Raw genomic sequence first — 19,578 nt, 5'->3', positions numbered from 1 at the left:
GCTTTCCTCACAGAACAATAAGAACACTTGCTTCACAACTAAAGCAAAATGTTGTGTCAAATATACTAACAAAACTATTTTTTACTGGTAATTTTTCGGTTTATTTTGATCATTCAACACCAATGCAAAATTATTTTCTTCATCCATTTGTCCAGGCCTAATTCCACAAGAAATAGCTAAGAAAATAAGAAATTCCATAAAACAAATCCCCTTCAGCCCATCCACATTATTCCCCTACAATCTAGACCTCTGGAGGAAAACATCACAGCACATCATTTCCAATCACATATTCAATGACTGCATTTCTCCTTCCATGCCCTAGTTCTTTCAAACTTACACTTCTCCTTATGTAACTTATGGTTAGTATCAAGCAGACATAAAAATGTGTTTAACCTTTCTAAATCATTCTCAATACAACCTATCTTTATAGCACAACAAATTTATATCAGTTACTTAAAGACCAGTTCGGAACGTCATTATTTACAGCTCCAAAGAGTAAAACAATCATTCAGCACAGAAACCGGCCTTCTTGCCCACTGTGTCTATGCTGACCATCGAGTACCCATCTATACCAATCCCAGTTTTCCAGTACATGGCCTATAATCTTCCATACCTCAGTGATTCAAATGGTCATCTAGATACTTCTTAAATGTGGTAAGAGTCTCTGATTTCAATAGTCCTTCAGGCAGTACATTCTAGATTTCAGATCTCCTCTAAACCTCCTACCTTTTAGCTTAAACCCATGTCCTCTAGTTTGATACACCTTTGCCTTGTGAAAAAGTTTCTTGCTGTCTTCCCCATCTATGCCCCATATAATTCTGTAGACTTCATTCAGGTGTCTTTCCCCCTCCCCCGCCTCCTTCGCTCCAAGGAAAATAAAAACCCAGCCCATCCAGTCTCTCCTCATAACTGAAACACTCCATCCAAGGCAATCTCTTGGTGAATCTCCTCTGCACGTTCTCAAGTGTAATCACATTCTTCCCTAGTGTGGCAACCAGAAATGCACACAATATTCAGCTCAGGCTTAATCAATGTTTTATAAAGTTGTACCATAACCTTCCCTCTCTCATATTAGAGGCCCTGGCTATTGAAGGCAAGTATCCTGTATGTCTTCTAAACCAACTTATTAACTTATCAAGGTGCCTCTGTTTTGCAAAACTCTCTAGGACTCTACCATTCATTGTGTAACCCTATTCTTAATTATCCTTCCGAAATATATCACTTCGCACTTATCAGGATGAAACTCCATCTGCCATTGCACTGACCATCTTATCAATTTATCAATTTTGTACTCTTGCCTCAGACTACCCTCCTCACTATCACCATCAATTTTCGTATTATCTGCCTACTTACCTTCTACATTCACATCCAAATTGTTAATAATGAATTATTTTATATTCATCCTTTACTGATTATCTATTATTTCATTTTCCCTTTCATTTCATTTTCATCAGTCTATGTCAGATCATATTAATCAATTTAAAGATTCAAATAATCATAAAGGTCTTAGTGTTATTATTTACTAATAAGCATTGACAGATTAAGTGAGACACAATAAATGGTTAAAACAAAGTATCCAAAAAAAACAATTCTGTTTCCTCTACCTTCCAATTATGCTTGTGCAATATCTGTTTTGTGAATCATTACTCGGTGCAGTTTTCCATGGGAAATTGGAAAGGTCATATGAGAATTACAGAACCAGCACAAATGTTTGATTATATAGAAAGACATTATGCCCTTGAACTCTGAATTTTAAACAAAGAGAAATGTATGCATTAAATAGATAAGTCAGCTGTAGCAATACACTAGTATGCCATTCAATATAATGCCGGGAAATCATTTATCAATATTTGTCAACCTGATCTCTTGAATAGGTTTTAAGTATGTGAGTGATAGCTTTAAAAGCTGTCAGAGAATCCATCAGCAACTCCTACCCAGGACACTACTTTATCAGGGCCTTATTGTCTGTGAGATGTATGTGAAAGTAGCCAAAGTTGCCACTAGGGAATTCTGCAGAAGATTGGTTTAATGGGATTAATTTTGTTCCCTTAGTGGGATTTGCTTCCACTTAGACAATGAAAATTAGAGCTTGTTTCTGGGAAATTACTTGGTCTTCTAGAATCAAAAACACGCAGTTGAATATCAGGAAGGTGAGTATGAAGAGACACTAATGGGTAACATAGATTTCTTCAATTACTTTCTAGGTAATTAAGCACCACCTACCAGTAATGGTTTAACATGCACCAGGAAAGGAAGTTGAAACATGAAGGAAAGAATGATACAGCACAGAAAGAAGCCATTTGGTGTCTGTCATTTAAAAGACCTACCCTATTAGTACCAGGTTCATTCTTTCCTACAATCTTGTAAATTGTTTTTCTGTAACTAGTTATTTAATAATAACTACCCATTTTTCATATTAGAGTCGGAGAGTAATACAGCTCGGAAACAAGCCCTTCAGCCCAACTCATCCATGCTGACCAAGGTGTCCATATTTTGTAATCTGATCATTTTGATTTTTTATTATATTGTTCTTCCACATAGAGGAAGATGGTATACAGTTCATTCTACCTAATTTCAGTTCTTTTAAGACTCTCCTGGTAACTTATCTTCAAAAAGAGATCATCACTTCTAATGGATTGTTTTACAAAACTGTGGACTTGGTACAAAGCTATCTTTGATATGATGTTTTATAAAGAAGCTTATACCTCCAAATATCAGGGCAGAACTTAACAATATAAATTCACATCTCTCAATCTGGATATAAATTAGAATATTCTGGTAGGAAGCTATCCAACAACTAGAATCTTATTCCATGCTTTCTTTTAATACTGGGGCCAATGATGAATTCATCAATCCAGAGTGCAGATAGCGTTAACAATCAAAGATATCAAACAAGATTCACTTTTATAGTGAGGTATAACCAAAATATGATCCATAAAAAATAATTATTTTATTCAATGGCTAGTCAGATTATCTAAATTAAAGCCAAGCATCTTCCTAGGTTGAAGTCTAGAGAAAAAACCAGAGATCCATCTCATATCTATACTTCATCATATGTCCTGTTCAGATATTCATCTCCGACCGTAAACTGCAAAAAAATGCAGGTCTCCACAAAGACAATAAAATGAAAAACCTCCAAGTTTTCTGACAAAGGTTCTCAGATCTAAAACATTAACTCTGTTTCTCTTTCCACAGATACTGCTTGATTTGCTGATTGTTTTCAGCATTTACTGATTTTATTTAAGTTTTCTAGTATCTGCATTACTTTTCATTTTCATCTAAGTGATAGAGGCTTCTCCAGGCTGTCAAGTGGAAATTCCGTATGCGGCTTTTAAAACCATTACACAGGGCTGCAGAAAAACTGAGCCTTTCACATCATGGCTGAGGAGGCTGCTAATCTAAATGCTTAAATAAAAACTGAAAGTGCTGGAAATATCCAGCAGGTCAGGCAACATCGGTGGAAAAAGAAACTGTAAATGCTTCAAGTCAAGTTCTCATCAATACTGGAAAAGTGAAGAAATGAGTGTGTTTTAAGTCGCAGAGAGGGGAGGGGTAAAGAGAACAAATGGAAGGTCTGTGATTGGGTAGAGACAAAGTTTGCCTGGGTTAACACAATGCTGTTGGTGCTGTATAGTAATAGATGTGTGAGGATCAGGAGAAGAAATCAAAAGAGCATGATATAACCGTGAGATGCCAAACACAGCAATTGCCAGAAGTCAGAAGCAAATCTGGAAATTTGCAGCATATCAGGCAGCATCAAGAGAGGAAAACTAATTTAATATTACATAAAAACTGGCCAGTTATGACACAAATAGGAATGGCTCTTTATCTGAAATTGTTGAATCAAATATTGAGTTCTGAGGGCTGCAATGTGCCTTTTACAGAAAATGAGAAACATTTCCTTAAGCTTACATTGGGCTTCATTGAAACAACATAGGAGACCAAGACATAGCTGTTGGAGTGGGGGTGAGATGGAGAATTAAAGCAACCAGCCCTTCTGGACTTAAAACTGAGACGTTCTACAAAACAGTCATCCAGTCTGCATTTGGTTTCTCCACTGCCGAAGAGATCACATTGTGATTACCAAATACAGTATATTAAATTGGAAGAAGTCCAATGAATCACTAGCAACAAAAAAAATGCTGGAGGTACTCAAGAGGATCAAGCAGCATCTGGTGAGGAAAGTGAACAGTTGATGTTTCAGGTACAGACCCTTCATCTGCACTCGTGAATCGCTACTTAGGGTGGACTGTTTAGATCCCTAGGTAGTGGGAAGGGAAGATGTGAAAAGACAGGGGTGGCATCTCCTGCCATGGAAGGAGAAAGTGTTGTGAGAAGGGTGGAGGTGAAACAGTGCACTAGGGAACTGCTAAGATAATCAGGGGGTTGAGAAGCTTTGCTCCTCTTTCCAGTAGAATTACTATCTGTCCCTTTCACCTTCTGTTTTCTTTCTCTAACTGCCCTCATTCATCAATAGCCAGACTGCACCATGTCACCTGGATAACCTTGGTCTCCACCGTCACACACATTCCCTCCGTTCTCCTCAACTTCTCTGCAACTTATGGTGGCTCTTTGCTCACTATTTCAGTTCTAAAACGTTAACTCTGACTCCCTCCCCCACAGCTGCTGCCCGACCTGCTGCGTATTTCCAGCACTTTTTTTTCAGACAGCTTATCATTTGGAGTTTTGTCTTTCAGCCGCCCCGGACGGAGGCTGGGCCGAGGCTGCAGCACTGCCCTCCTCCCACTGCTCAAGGACGGGACAGAATGAGGGCCGACCCACCTTACCCCGGGTGCCATGGCAACGGCGCAGTGATGTCAATCTACTGCGCCAAAGACGGCAGCAGCTGGTCGGTGACGCCCGACTATTGCGTTACTCGGAAGCTCGCTGAGGTGGGGGTGAAGATGGCGGCGGCTTGTGGGGTGAGTGTTGTGGCAGGCGACCCGGAATCTCTCGGGGACTGCCGAGCGGATGGTGTTCGTGGGCGTTTGTTGTCGAGTGAGCGGCGGGACGGACACATTCAGCCGGCAGAGCTCGGAGACATTTAACGTCGCATTAATATGAGCCCTCAGCTGTCGGGCCGGCGACGTGTGGACAGTGGGGAAGTGCGGGTCGCCTGTGTGTATGTGTGATGGAGGAAAGACACTGTTGTGGTCTGTAAACCGAGCCAAGGTCCTGAAGAAAATCTGCCTGAATGTACCTCGGTACATGTGACAGTAATAAACCAATTTACCAATTACAGCCATGCTCCATTTTGCAATAAAAATAGGCGTCGTTCAGGGGGTGGGTGGTCTTAAACGTAAATGGGAAATCAGAGAAGGAATTCTGACACAGACGATGATCAGTTATCTCATCGTATCAGCGCTGGTTGAAAAACAACTCCTCAGCTGAATCGTACCTTTACAACACTAGGCCTGTAGAGTTATGATCATAGGTGATTGACAAACTATAATGGTCTTTCTGTGATTCTTATCACACTTTGTAACTGCTCGATGTCAACTTCCATATGTATAATGTTGTAAAACACCCCATGGCAGGATAGTAGAGTAATTTGTCTAATGTTGCCATGAAACGAAAGAAAAGGACATTAGGGCAATGGTCAAGTTCAAGTTTATTGTGACAGGCATACATAAACAGGGCATAAATGCCATGAAAATTAGCTGAAAATCAAATGTTAACCAAAGAGAAAGTAGTACAAAAACAGGTTTTGGTGGATGGGGAAATACCAGAAGTTAGGAATCAGTGTTTGCAAGCGGAACAGTGAATGATAACGTGAAAGGTGTGGTTTATGGAGCAGGATAGAGGGAGGAATAGTGTGGGGCTGTTGTGGAGTAGCTGTTAGTAAGGAGTAGACAGTGCACCAGAACCCCCCCCCCCCCCCCCCCCCAGAACACTGTTGAAGGAACAGAGTTCTTAGAAGGTCATAAGGCAGGAATTGGAGTCATGAAACAATGGAGGAATTTAAACACAATGAGGAAAATGGATTAGATTCAATACTGAGTCAGTGGATACACAAGTAATTGAAATAATATGGTTTACCCTACAGACTACATAGTTTTTGCAGAATCATGCTTATGGAGGCCAGAAGAATATTGGAATAGGCCTGCATAAAGGTAATGAAAAGACATGTGAAGATTTTGGTGGTGGATAACCCGAGGTAGGGACAAGGATGGGCAAAGTTCCAGTGGTCAATCTTTGTGAAGAAGAGAAAATGGGGTCATTTAGGATGGCAGGTTGCAAATATTCTTGTTCAGACAGAGGAGTGGACCGGGAGGAGATGGAATTGATGACAAGAGAATGCAGTTTGTGCAAGCTGGCAAGCGAATAAAATGCTGCAAGTAGAATATCAAAATGGCTAATGTCTGACTCGGGCAGCTGAGAGCTGTAACAAGCAAAAAAAAGTATATTCTTTTAACCAATCAATATGCAGAATTGTTAATAGATTCTGCTTATTAGTTAGATTATTAGTCAGTGTCAGTATATTAGTATAATATATTGATCTTAATATATCTGACTAATATTCTAAATTATATCAAATCAGGTTCAAAAAGTGAAATAAAGCACCTGATTGGTTTAAGAGGAAAAAATGGTTTCAAACATTTTTTGAAAAGTCACACTGCTGAAGGATTGCAACTCCATGCTTGTAAATGTTTTGGTGCCAGAGAGATTGGTAGTAATTGGGTGTGACATATGCTTGAAATGTGTACTTCCCAGCAACTTGTCGTCCCTACCTCTGAAACTTTTTCTGGCCCTTAAACAGCCTTCAGTCCTCAACTGTGGCGTTCCATGAACCTTCAACCTAGGGATAGTCAACATGGCTTTGTGAAGGGCAGGTCATGCCTCCCGAGCCTAATAGAGTTTTTTGAAGAAGTGACAAGACAAATTGATGAAGGTAGTGCAATGGATGTGGTATATAAGGATCTTAGCAAGGCGTTTGACAAGGTTCCCCATGGCAGGCTCATTCAGAAAGTCATGAGGTATGGGATCCATGCAAATTTGTCTGTGTGGATTTGAAATTGGCTTGCCCACAGAAGGCAGAGGTGGTTGTAGAAGAGAAGTATTTGACCTGGAGGTTGGTGACTAGTGGTATTCTGCAGGGATCTGTTCAGGGTCCCATGTTGTTTGTGATTTTTATAAATGATTTGGATGAGGAAGTGGAAGGACGGGTTGGTGGTGTAGTAGATAGTGCAGAAGGTTGTCATAGGTTGCAACAGGATTTAGATGATGCAGAGCTGGGCAGAGAAGTGGCAGATAGAGTTCAATCCGGAGAAGTGTGAAGTGATACACTTTGGAAGAACAAACTTGAAGGCGGAGTACTTGGTTACTGGCAGGATTCTTATCAGTGTGGAAGAACAGAGAGATCTTGGGGTCCAAGTCCATAGATCCCTCAAAGTTGCCGCACAAGTAGATAGGGTGGTTAAGAAGTCGTATTGTGTGCTGGCCTTCATTAGCCGGGGATTGAGTTCAAGAACCGAGAGGTAATGTTGCAGCTCTATAAGACACCAGTTAGACCACACTTGGAACATTGTGTTCAGTTCTGGTCACCACATTATAGGAAGGATGTGGAAGCTTTGGAGAGGGTGCAGAGGAGATTTACCAGGATGCTACCTGGGTTGGAGAGCATGTCCTATGAGGAGAGGTTGAGTGAGTTAGGGCTTTTCTCTTTGGAGCAACAGAGGATGAGAGGAGACTTGATAGAGGTATATAAGATTATGAGAGGCATAGACTGAGTGGACAGCCAGCATCTTTTCCCCGGGGTGGCAATGGCCAATACTAGAGATCTCCCTTTTAAGGTCTATGGAGGAAAGTTCAGGGGAGATGTCAGAGGTATGTTTTTTTACAGAGAGAGGGGTGGGTGCCTGGAATGCACTGCCGGCGGTGATGGTAGGGGCCAATATGATAAGGTAATTTAAGAGACTCTTAGATAGACACATGGACGAAAGAAAAATAGAGGGTTATAGGAGGTGAAGTAGAGAGGGGGATAGATTGAATATGGATAAGGTTTACATAGGTCAGCACAACATCATGGACCGAAGGGCCCGTACTGTGCTGTACTGTTCTATGTTCGTTCCCCTAATTATTGACAGATCCTGTCTCCACTAAACCTACTTTTTTAACTTTCTGTAATTCTATCTTCTTTCTCTTGATCTGTAGCCTTGTTCCCTCAACTTTCCTCCATTGTTCAGCACCTAGGTTCTATGGGCTCCTTCTTTCAGTAAATATTCAGTTCACGTCCATATTTTCCTCTGCATCAAAGCACACATAGAAATTCTCATTATTAGAAATAAACTTGAACATGTAAGAATTTAGTTTTCTTTCAACCCACAGGCGCAAGATGACCCTTGCAGCAGTGCAGAGGGTGAGACCTCAGCTGCACAGAAACGGGAAGAAAGACTGAAGAGATTCCGTGATCTCCATCTTAAGAGGGTGAAAAATATTTATCCTGTCAAACATTCTAAAGGTGTATATGTTGTAAAACAGTGCCAGATTCATTCAGAATTCTTGGATTTATGACTAACTCTTTGTGTGCAGAATGAATCTCGGAAACTGAATCACCAGGCGGTGGCAGAAGAGGACAGGCTGTTGAAACTACCAGCCAACTGGGAGGCCAAAAAAGCACGACTGGAATGGGAGCTAAAGGTGGAAGAGAAAAAAAAGGTATTTGAAGTATTTTATAAAAATTGATTCCACAACTCACTGTAAAACAGAATTCTTAAGCACTTTGGAGTAGTTCATAAATAGGAAATGCAGAAATAAGATTTCTTAAATAGCATAAATGGTTAGTAACCTTCCATGTTGAGCTGTAAAACACACTGCCTTCTCTGATATCGAACTATATGATTATCTCTGAAATATATCATTTTTAAATGATGCAGATTTTCAATTTTAGTAATCAGTCAAACAGATCTTATTAATCACTTGTTTTAATCTTAAATGTTACTTAAAAGTTTAAAGATTCAAAAAAATTAGCACATCACCATTGTTAGCAACATGCTTGTTGACAAGATAATGATAGTACTGGGTAAGGACACGGCAATAAATCTGTTTGGCTTGGTTGATGGATTCTCTCCTCTAAATAAGGAAGTTTTGATTTCACTTCCACTCTGAGCTCATTAAAGTAGAGATTGATGGTTCATCGCATTACCAAGGGGGTGCTATTCTGTCAGAGCTAGCAGAATTTGGATATGATATTACACAAAGGCTGCATTGGCCAGTTCAGATGAGCACTAAGTTTCCATGAAGATTGGACCACTGGTCAATGTTCTTCGTTTGGCTTGGTTTCCACGATTTACAGGTGAAGTTTTCAATCACAAAATGACTCCTACATTTGCTTGTTTAGTTTTGATTTTAGTTCAAAGGAATTCATAGTATGTGAAGCTCCAGGTGCAATATCTGGGAAACAAGGATCTTGAAACACAAAGGTCCAGAGTAGTTTTGGAGGTTCTCCACCTGTAGAAATCATACTTTTGTGGGAATAGAATTGGACTAATTATACCCTATTTGTCTTCTGAGCTCACGGGATATTTTGCCATTGAATTTTCCTGTCTTGTTATTTGCAGAAATAGGAAACCTTGATATGTATTTCAATGCTTCTGTTCAACATTTCAGGTAGCATGAGACACCAGGATGTTTATAATGGATCCAGTATATAGGTTATAGGCAACAATTGTGCTTGATGTACTTCCATTGAACTGAATAGAACTTCCACTGAGCAGAAGTGAGAGCAACTGCCCTTGAAAGCAATGCAGCATTTAATGGAGTATAGCTGCAAGGAGCTTGGGTAAAACTGAAGTTAATGAGTGTCAAGGGAAACATTCTAGCTGTAGTGATGAAGACCTGTGCTCCAGAACTAGATATGTCTCTAGTCAAGGTCTTTTAGTACAGCTCCATCACAGTACTATGCAAAATTTCCCAGTTACATCCTTTTCACAAAAAGCAAGATAAATCCAATCAGTTTAATTACTGTCCAGCCACCAGCAAAGTGATTAACAATGCCGTCAAGTGACACTTACTCACCAATAACTGGTGCACTGGAATACTCTGCACTTGCCAGGATGAGTAGATCTCTAACAGCACTCAAGACCATTCAAGACAAAGCAGCTAATTTGATCAGTGACCCATGCACCACCCTAAACATTTATTCCACCCATCACTGGCACACATTAGCGGCAGTTTGTACCATTTGCAAAATGCACTACAGTCTCTTACCTCGGCTGCTCCAACAGCACCTTCCAAACCCATGACCTTTGCCATCCAAGAAGGACACAGATATGGGAAAACCGCAATCTGTGTCTTCCCCTTCAGGTTGCAAACCATTGGGAATATATGAACCTCCCTTCACCGTCACTGGATCCAAGTCATGGAATTCCCTTCCCAACAGCATTGTGGGAGCACCTTCAACAGAAAGACTGCAGCATTCAGGAAGGCAGCTCAGATCCACCCACTTGCAAACAAATAAGAATGGGTAATGAATAGTGTCCTTCCTGGTATTAGCCAGATTGCAAAGATTAATACCATCTTTTAAGAAATCCAACCTTGCACCATCTCTTTCAGTGAAAAAGATGGAATGAAATTAGAATCATTGAATTGTTCAGTAGAGACGGTCAAGCCTATAATTTATATATAATTCTAAATATATTTTTCTCATAATTTATCGCAACGTATTTGAAGCTCAGTGTAACTGAGCGTGAAGATTTTGTATAAGACATAGGAGCAGAATTAGGCCATTTGGCCCATTGAGTCTGCTCTGCCATCCGATCATGGCTGATTTATTTTTCCCTCTCAACCTCATTCTCCTGCTTTCTCCCTGTAACCTTTGACGCCCTTACTAATTAAGAACCTATCAACCTCCGCTTTAAGTACCCAATGACTTGGCCTCTACAGCCATCTGTGGCAATGAATTCCACAGATTCACTAACCCCTGGCTAAAGAAATTCCTCCTCATCTCTGTTCTAAAGAGATGTCCTTCTATTCTGAGACTGTCCCCTCTGGTCCTAGACTCTCCCACTATTGGAAACATCAAACTGTATATTGCAGTTCTGGAGCTGTGATTCCCATCTGTACTTTCTGCTTAACCTTGTAGGAGTGTCTGGAAAAGGGAGAAGATTATGAACGAGTTAAGCTATTAGAAGTTAGTGCTGATGACGCAGAGAGGTGGGAGCGAAAGAAGAAAAAGAAAAATGCCGATCCTGGATTTTCAGGTATTTTAGTCTATTTAATGTGCAGTTACTGTTAGAAATTCAATAATTGATGGTTTAGCATCAGGCTGTTGTGCCAAGATATTAAAAAACTTCAATTTATCTGAATTAACCTGTCATTTATGTGGTTACCAATGTGGATGAGGTAAGGGAATTGTGGCTGCATGTTCTTGGCCACCATTTCTAAACAACATGTTCCAAAAGATCAAATATAATTAGAAAGGTCAGATTGGAATGTGTTGATATATGCCAGAATGCAGTTTAGTAGTTCCCAGCTGTTCCTTTGTTCTAAAAATTGATTGATACACCTAAGAGGGGAGGAGATAATAAGTGATTCCACTAATTGCTTCTTCCTAAAGGTTTTGCCATTTTGGAAGCATTGTTTCTAATGAGAGCTTCAGGAGTGAATTCTACCAGAACTTGAATGCATCCTAACCTAATACTTGTGTTCACAGAATAGAGGCTTTTGGTAAGAATCAGAGGTAGAAACCCTGGCTGTTTTTTCTTCCCTCTTACCCCATCCAAGCATAGGTACTGGAAGGCCATCATACGGTCTGAGATTACCTTAACCAATACTACAATTTGTAAATTTTAAGCATTTTTGCCAAGACAAAACATTTTCATGGGGAATAAAAGGAACATATTTTGTTTAATTATAATAGGTACATGGTTCATTTCAAAACTAGGGATTATAATTATGATGTTAAGATATTTGCTAAATGTTTCTAAATATTTTTTCAGATTTTGCAGCTGCTCAGTTCCGGCAGTATCAAAGATTGGTGAAGCAGATTAAACCAGATATGGAGCAATATGAGAAGCAGAGGGATGATACGTGAGTTGCTTTATAAAAATGTACTTTCAGATCTCCATCCTGTTCTCTGTGTAAGGGTGAAAATGGCATGTGAATATTACCACTTAGTCTGCAGGCATATAATAGGAAGTTTCATAGCTACAAGCACAGGGATCTGTGCTGCACTTTTGAATACAGCATTGCCTTTATATACCACTTTGCATCAGGATAAAATGTCTCTAGACATTTGAAGGTAGCTGCCCATGTTGGATTTGGTATTGATTATGAAGCCAAATGCAGTTAACAGTTTTGTGAATATTTATCTAATAACAGTCGTGATTGTGTTCAGCATAATGTTCAAAGGGGACAAAAGGCAAACAACTGCTAAGGTTCTAGATTTGGGTAAGAATGGCCTCCATGTAGACCACTGACTGCATTACCTTCATTGACTGTCCATTAACTCATCAGAGAATTCTATCAAATTGGTTAAACGTGATTTGTCCTTTACAAATCAGTGCTGGCTTGCCTGAATTAATCAATTTTCCTCCAGGTGACTTTTAATCCTGTCCCAGATCAATATTTCTAAAAGCTTTCGAACCACTGAGGTTAAACGGACTGGCTTGTAGCTTCTGGGCTTATCCTTATATCGAACAAGGGAGTAATGTTAAACATTTTCGAGTCCTCTGGCCTCACACCCAAATCCAAAGAATTGGTCAGTGCCCTTCGACTTCCTTCCGTTCTTCCCTCAGGATCCTAGGATACATCCCATTCAGTCCTATTTTAAGTTCAGCCAACTTTTCTAATGTCTCCATGCTATCAATTTCCAATATATTTGGCATCACAACTATCTCCTTCTTCACTGTTACTTTGGAAGCGCCATCTTCGATGGTGAAGACAGATGCAAACTACTCATTTATTACCTTAGCTTTGCCCTAAGAATCCATGTGCAAGTTCCATTTTGTCCTTGATAGATCCCATTCTTCCATTTACATGCCAATAAAATATCTTTGGATCCACACTTATCTTGACAACCAATCTTTTCTCATTTGCCCTCCTTGCCTCAATTTAATTTCATGTTTCCTCTGATTCTTTCAGGATCAGCCTGGCATTTGCAAGCTGACATGGCTTAAGTGCCCTTTTTTTTTTGCTCTATCACCCTCTGTATCTCATTCAACGTACCGGAGCTCTGGATTCATTTGTTCTTCCCTTAATCCTCGTGGGGATGTGCGTCAACTGTACCTGAACCATCTTTTTCCTTATTGTTACCCAGATGGATTACCCTGGGTAAAACGTTCCAATTTACTCATGGTAATCCATCTTTATTCCATTGAAACTGACCTTTGCCCAATTAATTATTTTTACTTTGGTTTGCTGCTTCGCCATTTCTGTAGCTAACATTAATCTTTTGTTATTCGATGACTATCTCCTAAACATTTCTCTATGCGACCCTGTTGTACTTAACCCACCTCATTCCCTAGAATCAGATCCAGCAGATGTCCCAGACTCTTCACTGAACCCATACTCAGAAAAATAGATATCTGACAAAGAAGGAAATATTAAGATGGTGTCTAAATCTGGAGATGGGTGGTCTAGGTGGCTGCTAAATGGGTCAAAGACATGGGAGGGGTGGACAAAACAGCCATGCTGAAAGAAGTTACATAGATGGGAAAGGGTGAGGCTACAAGTGAGTAAAATACAAGGATGAGAATTTGCAATGTATTGTTGGATGCAGGGGTGGCTTGGTGCAAAATAGGAGCTAATTTTATTAAGCTTGTTTATTGAGGTGAAGAAGGGGAGACATTTATTTAAATAATCAAGTCTAGAGGACGGCAAGGGGGTCAGTGAGGGTTTCAGCAGCAGAAGGGCAAAGGTAAGACGTGTACATATGTCATTTTGGTGATGAGAACTGTATAGTATCAGAAATACAGTTCAGCCTCAAATTTACACGGTTTCATCTTAATTGGAGCATCGACCATAGGTGCTAGTTGCCCTCTGTTTTCTCAGTGGACCATCGTAATGCCCATTGGAAAGTAAATGCATTATATTTAACTATGATGGCATTACATTAATGCTGCAGATGCTAATGTCAAAAACCACACACAAATAAATCCGATCAATTTCTATTTCGAATATATTTTTCCTTTAACAGTAACAGCTTTTCACCTTGTATTTAGATTGCTTGGCTTAAAAGAGAATGTCCTTCATTTCACAGGGCATTTACTGATTTACTTTTCTGTTACTAATATTGGGAATATAAAGCAACTTTCTTCCATGCTAAGGGTTTTTCTTTATCTCTTGTGGACAGTGGAGAGGAGTTCTATGCAACTGCAAATAGTCTATTGCATGGCACACATGTTCCTACCAAGGAAGGAGTGGACAGACTAGTGGCAGATGTCGATAAACAGTAAGTGTTACTTTTAATGTACATTACCGATTACATAGTTGTAAGATGTACTTCCTGGAGCAGAGAAATTCATCGTGCAGAAGGGATAGAACTCAACCTTCCTTTCACCATACACTGCTAGAAACTATTAGTTACCATGCAAGATTGCAATAATGCTTTGCTGGAAACGGACAATGAAATTTGCTTTAATTACTCGGCTACCACCTTGTATCAATCATTTTGCAGTGTCTTCCTGTTGATATTAAACAGATCTGTACTAGAACAATTACTAGATAATTCCAGGTGTTTAGTGTAACAATTCACATTTTTAAATTGCATTCTAAGATGCTGCTCGCAGTTAATTACAGCTGTAGTTATAATTAGGTAGCATACCTGTTGTGTCTCCTTTTGCTGGAAGAATCTGAATTTTCAAATTATTCTGGTCTGTGACCATTGAGGAATGTGCATCAAATTTCTGGACAGACCCTATGGGGCTGTTGGCTGGTTCTGAATGTTGGAATTGTTTTCTGATGCCAGGAATGGCATCCAAAACTCTGGAAGGAGGTAATTCCCCCTCTTGCCTTGGTGACAGCTGTCAGGAAACAAATCCATTGAATACATTATCCAAGTAAGTCTTTTCCGGGCAGGAAACCCAACACAGTGGGTCTCCTTGAGTCTGTTACTGAACTGGAACAAATAAGGTTGTTCTTTTACAGTCTCGATAAGAGCAGGACTTTTTCTGAGAGTGACAGAACTCCTGCTGCAATGAATTTTTCCCCTTTTAAAGTTCTAATTACAGACACTTCAAGGGCTAAGCAATCTGTTAGAATATAAGGCAATCAGACATACTTTCCCTATGTATCTCTAATGTATTAAGTGAGATCAGTAATTATTGTGACTAAATACATCAAGCAAAATAAGATCTTTATCATTACCAATTATGTGTTTCAAATTAGGAAGTGAACAGATTACTCTGGGAGTTGTGGCTAAATTGGTAGCACTCTCAAATTGGAATCAAAAGGTTATGGGTTGAAGTCACTCTGCAGAGACTTGAACATGATATCTCAGCTGATGCTTCAGTCCATTACTGTATGAGTGTTGCACAATCAGGGATGCCATCTTGTGCGTTAGACATTAAACCACGACCCTGACAGCCTCTTTGGATGTTTAAAAATGATTATTTTGTTCTGCTCATTGTTTATCTCTCATTCAACAGTGCAAAAAAAATTGGACCAGATTCAATGTTTCTGCCATCTGCTGTTCAGTGTATCTTTGACTTCCACATTTCTCCACTGAGTCCTGTACTAGCTCCAGAAGGTAAAGTTGAGGGACCAGATGCACTTTGTATCTGGTCTCGCAGTCCTTTACCAGCTATGGTTAGCATATAACTGGAGTCATTGATTTTCATTAAAAGTTATGTTTAGTTAAATGTTTTAATTGTTATTTTTCCATTTGTTTTTAATTAATTCTAACACATTTTAACTAAATTTATTCCCGTACTTATTTTGAAAATAACTTAATCTTTTAAGATCCATTTAAACTTTTAAAAGTCTCTGAATATCAGGGATATTTAAAATAATGAACGATCCCCTTGAGACTAGTGAACTGTTGAAGGCCGTTATCACAGCCTACTCCGCCTTGCAGATGGGCTGCAGAGTGGAATCCTCTAGCTCAGTCAATCCTGCTGTGCCATAGCGGGCAAGTGCAACCTCAGGATAAATTTGCAGGCGGCAGCTGGAGTTGTGAGTTGAATTGATTTTCTTCCATATTCAACAGTGATTAGCTTCAATAAGTACTTCATTGGCTGTAAAGTGCATTTAGATATTCTGGAGGGGACATGACAGTCACTGTATAAATGCAAGACTTTTATATTGTTTGGCTGTAGGCAGCAGTATAAGGTTTAAATTCCTTTTTCAGAATTGAGAAGCGTGCCAAGTATAGCAGACGACGCCGTTACAATGACGATGCTGATATCGACTACATTAATGAGAGGAATGCCAACTTCAACAAGAAGGCAGAACGCTTCTATGGAAAATATACGGCAGAGATCAAGCAGAATTTGGAGAGAGGAACAGCTGTTTAACTTGTTTTCCTGACACCTTCAAATGGACCATTTTTATACCTTTGTACTGTGTAAATCTGGTTTTCAGCTAGTGCTGCAGAATCATTTATGCAATAATGGATCCATCTCTGACATAAATCCTGTGTCACGTCAGTTGGATGTAATATGCTTTTCAATTGCTAATAAGGTTTATAAATTAGGTGAATTAAGATGGCTCCATGCAGAGTTTTTTTTTGAGAAACAAATACTAGCCATTAGTAATATCATGTCAGTTCCTTAGATGCTAACATGCAGTCAAGTGTTTATTTCTCAAAGATTTAAGATTCGCTGAGCAGAGTTGACATTTTTATCACTATGAAACTTTTTTTAATTCAAACATTCACAAACATATACAAATACAAGATCTTCTTTGCTTATTTATTTTTCAGGTTAGTAATCTGATGTATGGTTTCTGTGAAGATTTTGATCAGTTAGTAAATGATTATTAGGACACCACACCCTGCTAAAGCAGATAATTTTCTAACATTCCCTGTAAATACCTTGTGCAGGTTGTATAGATAAAATAAGCTTCATATTAAAATGTTCCCTGTTTATAAGCTACTTACACATCTTGCCATTAAAAAGTGGTCAAAATAAACTTCTTAATTTTTAATTCTTCAGTCTGTCCAAAGCCACACCACAAGTATTGGGGATCATGGTTATTAATTTCAGTTTGCACGGGACTGGTATGTTGATCAGCACCACCCCATATAAGTTCTCTATCCCAGATTAGAGAAAGGCCAAGACTTGCAGAGGTCAAGAGAAACATTACGAGGACAGCCTCAACCATCTTTGAAGAAATTTGGGAGTAATGCTAAAAGTTGAGAGGTTCAAGAAATGACAACACTGGTATGAGGGATCTGCCCATTTTGAAGAATTTTCCCTTGAATAACATGGGCAACATCTGCTTATGGGTTTGTGCTTTGAAAATTGGGCTCTCAAGAAAATGCAGAACCACCCAGCACTCTGCTTCTGCATAAGGACAATATAGGAGAGTTTGTCAGTTTTTTCCTGGAGAATTGCAGTTCAACTCTGCAACCACATGGTAAAGGTTCATGGCATATTTTACCTAGAATTTCTAATGCACCTGTCACATAAAGCCTCCAATTCACTTGAGGCCTAGGCACTGGATGCTTTCAGGGCAGTGGACATTTGAGAAGTGGGGTTGGAGTAGGAGTATGGATGACAATTGGTGCAGTGAAGTGAGAAGTAGACCAGCAGTGTGCTGTCTTGGAGATTAGATAAGATTAGGGAGGGAGGTTTGGTGGGACCAGCAGAATGTTCTCAGATAACAGTAGAGTATGGATGAGGGGTAATGGAACAGTGGACCAGGAGAGTGCTTTCAAGGACTGGGGAAGACTGGTAGACTGTTGAAGTGTCAAAGCTCAGCAGTGTGTTGGAGAGAGAATCACAGAATGGAGAAATTAGGGAGGAGGGCAAGTTGGGGGTTAGGAGTTGGTTGGACGATGATGGGTATGTACTATAATGTCTCACTACTGTGAATAGAAATGTCAAAATGCTACAAAAATATTGCATGAATCTTCAGCAGCCCTGGTCTGGGAAGGTGAAGAATCAAAGAGGCACTGTTCCTGATCATATAATTTGCTGAGAAATCTACTTCTGTGAATCTTAGGTGAAGTTAAGATTGGGCTTGGCTAAAATGGCCTGTGCAGTTAGGCAATTTGCTAATCCTTGCCATCTTGGCATTCACATGCTTGTTTTTTTCCATTGTTTCTGCTTCATATGAATGATGTGGGGAGACCTGTTGTAAAATGTGGAACTGAATCAAGCAAAAGTAACCAACTTCTGACCCCTGCTGGAAGTATGGATGCATAGACAACTAAAAACTATTGGAGACACAAGAGACTACAGATTCAGGAATCTGGAGCAACAAACAATCTGCTGGAGGAACTCAGTGGGTCGAGCAGCACCTGTGGGGAGAAAAGAACTCGCAAGAGACTATTGGGCTTGGATGTCATGGTTTCCTCAATTATAACAACCTCCAGAATCAATGTTCACAGTAAGACTGCAGTAAAGTAGATGTGATACCGAAATTGAGTGATTAACAGGCTAGCCATAATCAACACTGTGACTGGAAAAGCAGGACAGAGTCTGCTTCCTCTACTGCTTAATCAGGATCTTCTGCTGATTTCTTGTAAATCTCTCCAACGTCCACAAGGTCCAAGCCAGAAATATGATGAGGTACTTCCCCACATGCCAGCATCAGGTACAGCTGCAACAACACTGAAGAAGCTTAACATCATCCAGGAAAACAACAGTTTACTCAATGGACATCCTATTACTCTGTTGGTCTGCACTCATGGAATGAAAACTAACTGCAATCATAGATGTAATTGCAACAAACATAAGCATTTGCATTTACAACCTCGCCAACAAAGTGTCAGCAATAAATATGAAGGAAAACTAAATACAAAATAATTGAATGCGACACTTTCAAATCACACATCTGAAATGAAACTTAATGTTCATAGCAATTAAGACAAAGCCATTAAAAGTAAAAGCTAACATCTTTAGATAAGGTTAAGCTGCAGAGGATAGTAAAATAGTAGCCCATATCATGCTTCAAGGATGTCGCTACAGCTTTACTCCTAAATGTTTCAGTGTCTCCTTTAAATACTATAGTTATAAGTTTGATTTGTAGGGATACTGTTAAATCTTAGAAACAAAGTGATTATAGCCATTGAAAGAATGTCATTGTTCTCTTTTATCAATAATATACCTCTCACAACCAAAACTCAAAAAAAATAGTAATAAGAATTTGGTTGCTGAATTGCAAAGTGGATTCACATTTAAGCAAAAGATTAAATCCAAATGCATAAAATCTATAGCAACACACAAAAAATGCTGGAGGAATTCTTTAGCTGTTTTTCAGAGACAGGCGATTAACGGTCTTATATAAAAACTGATTGGCTGTTCCACACCACATTTCTTTACCAGGGGTTCAAGAAAGAACTTGCTTAAAGGACAGAGATGCTCCATTCTAGCAGGAGCTAAATCCACCCTCGAAGTCACCATATTAATTGGTGAAAGAACATAGTCCAGGTGCTCAATCTCTGAATGGGTTTAACTCAATTCAGAATGATTC

General features: G+C 39.5%; 1 protein-coding gene across 1 annotated transcript; it reads left to right on the top strand.

Moving 5' to 3' along the window:
* The first annotated feature begins 4,794 nt into the window (after positions 1-4,794).
* Positions 4,795-17,079, top strand: syf2 (SYF2 pre-mRNA-splicing factor). The gene is made up of 7 exons (XM_052036150.1): positions 4,795-4,922; positions 8,329-8,427; positions 8,533-8,658; positions 11,084-11,201; positions 11,940-12,030; positions 14,294-14,392; positions 16,289-17,079. The coding sequence occupies exons 1-7, from the start codon at positions 4,815-4,817 to the stop codon at positions 16,452-16,454; spliced, it is 807 nt and encodes a 268-aa protein (XP_051892110.1). The 5' UTR covers positions 4,795-4,814; the 3' UTR covers positions 16,455-17,079.
* The last annotated feature ends 2,499 nt before the right edge of the window (positions 17,080-19,578 follow it).

This window comes from Pristis pectinata, chromosome 22 (genome assembly GCF_009764475.1).
Source record: "Pristis pectinata isolate sPriPec2 chromosome 22, sPriPec2.1.pri, whole genome shotgun sequence".
Classification (NCBI taxonomy): Eukaryota; Metazoa; Chordata; class Chondrichthyes; order Rhinopristiformes; family Pristidae; genus Pristis; species Pristis pectinata.
This window is presented reverse-complemented; position numbering and strand designations above follow the sequence as displayed.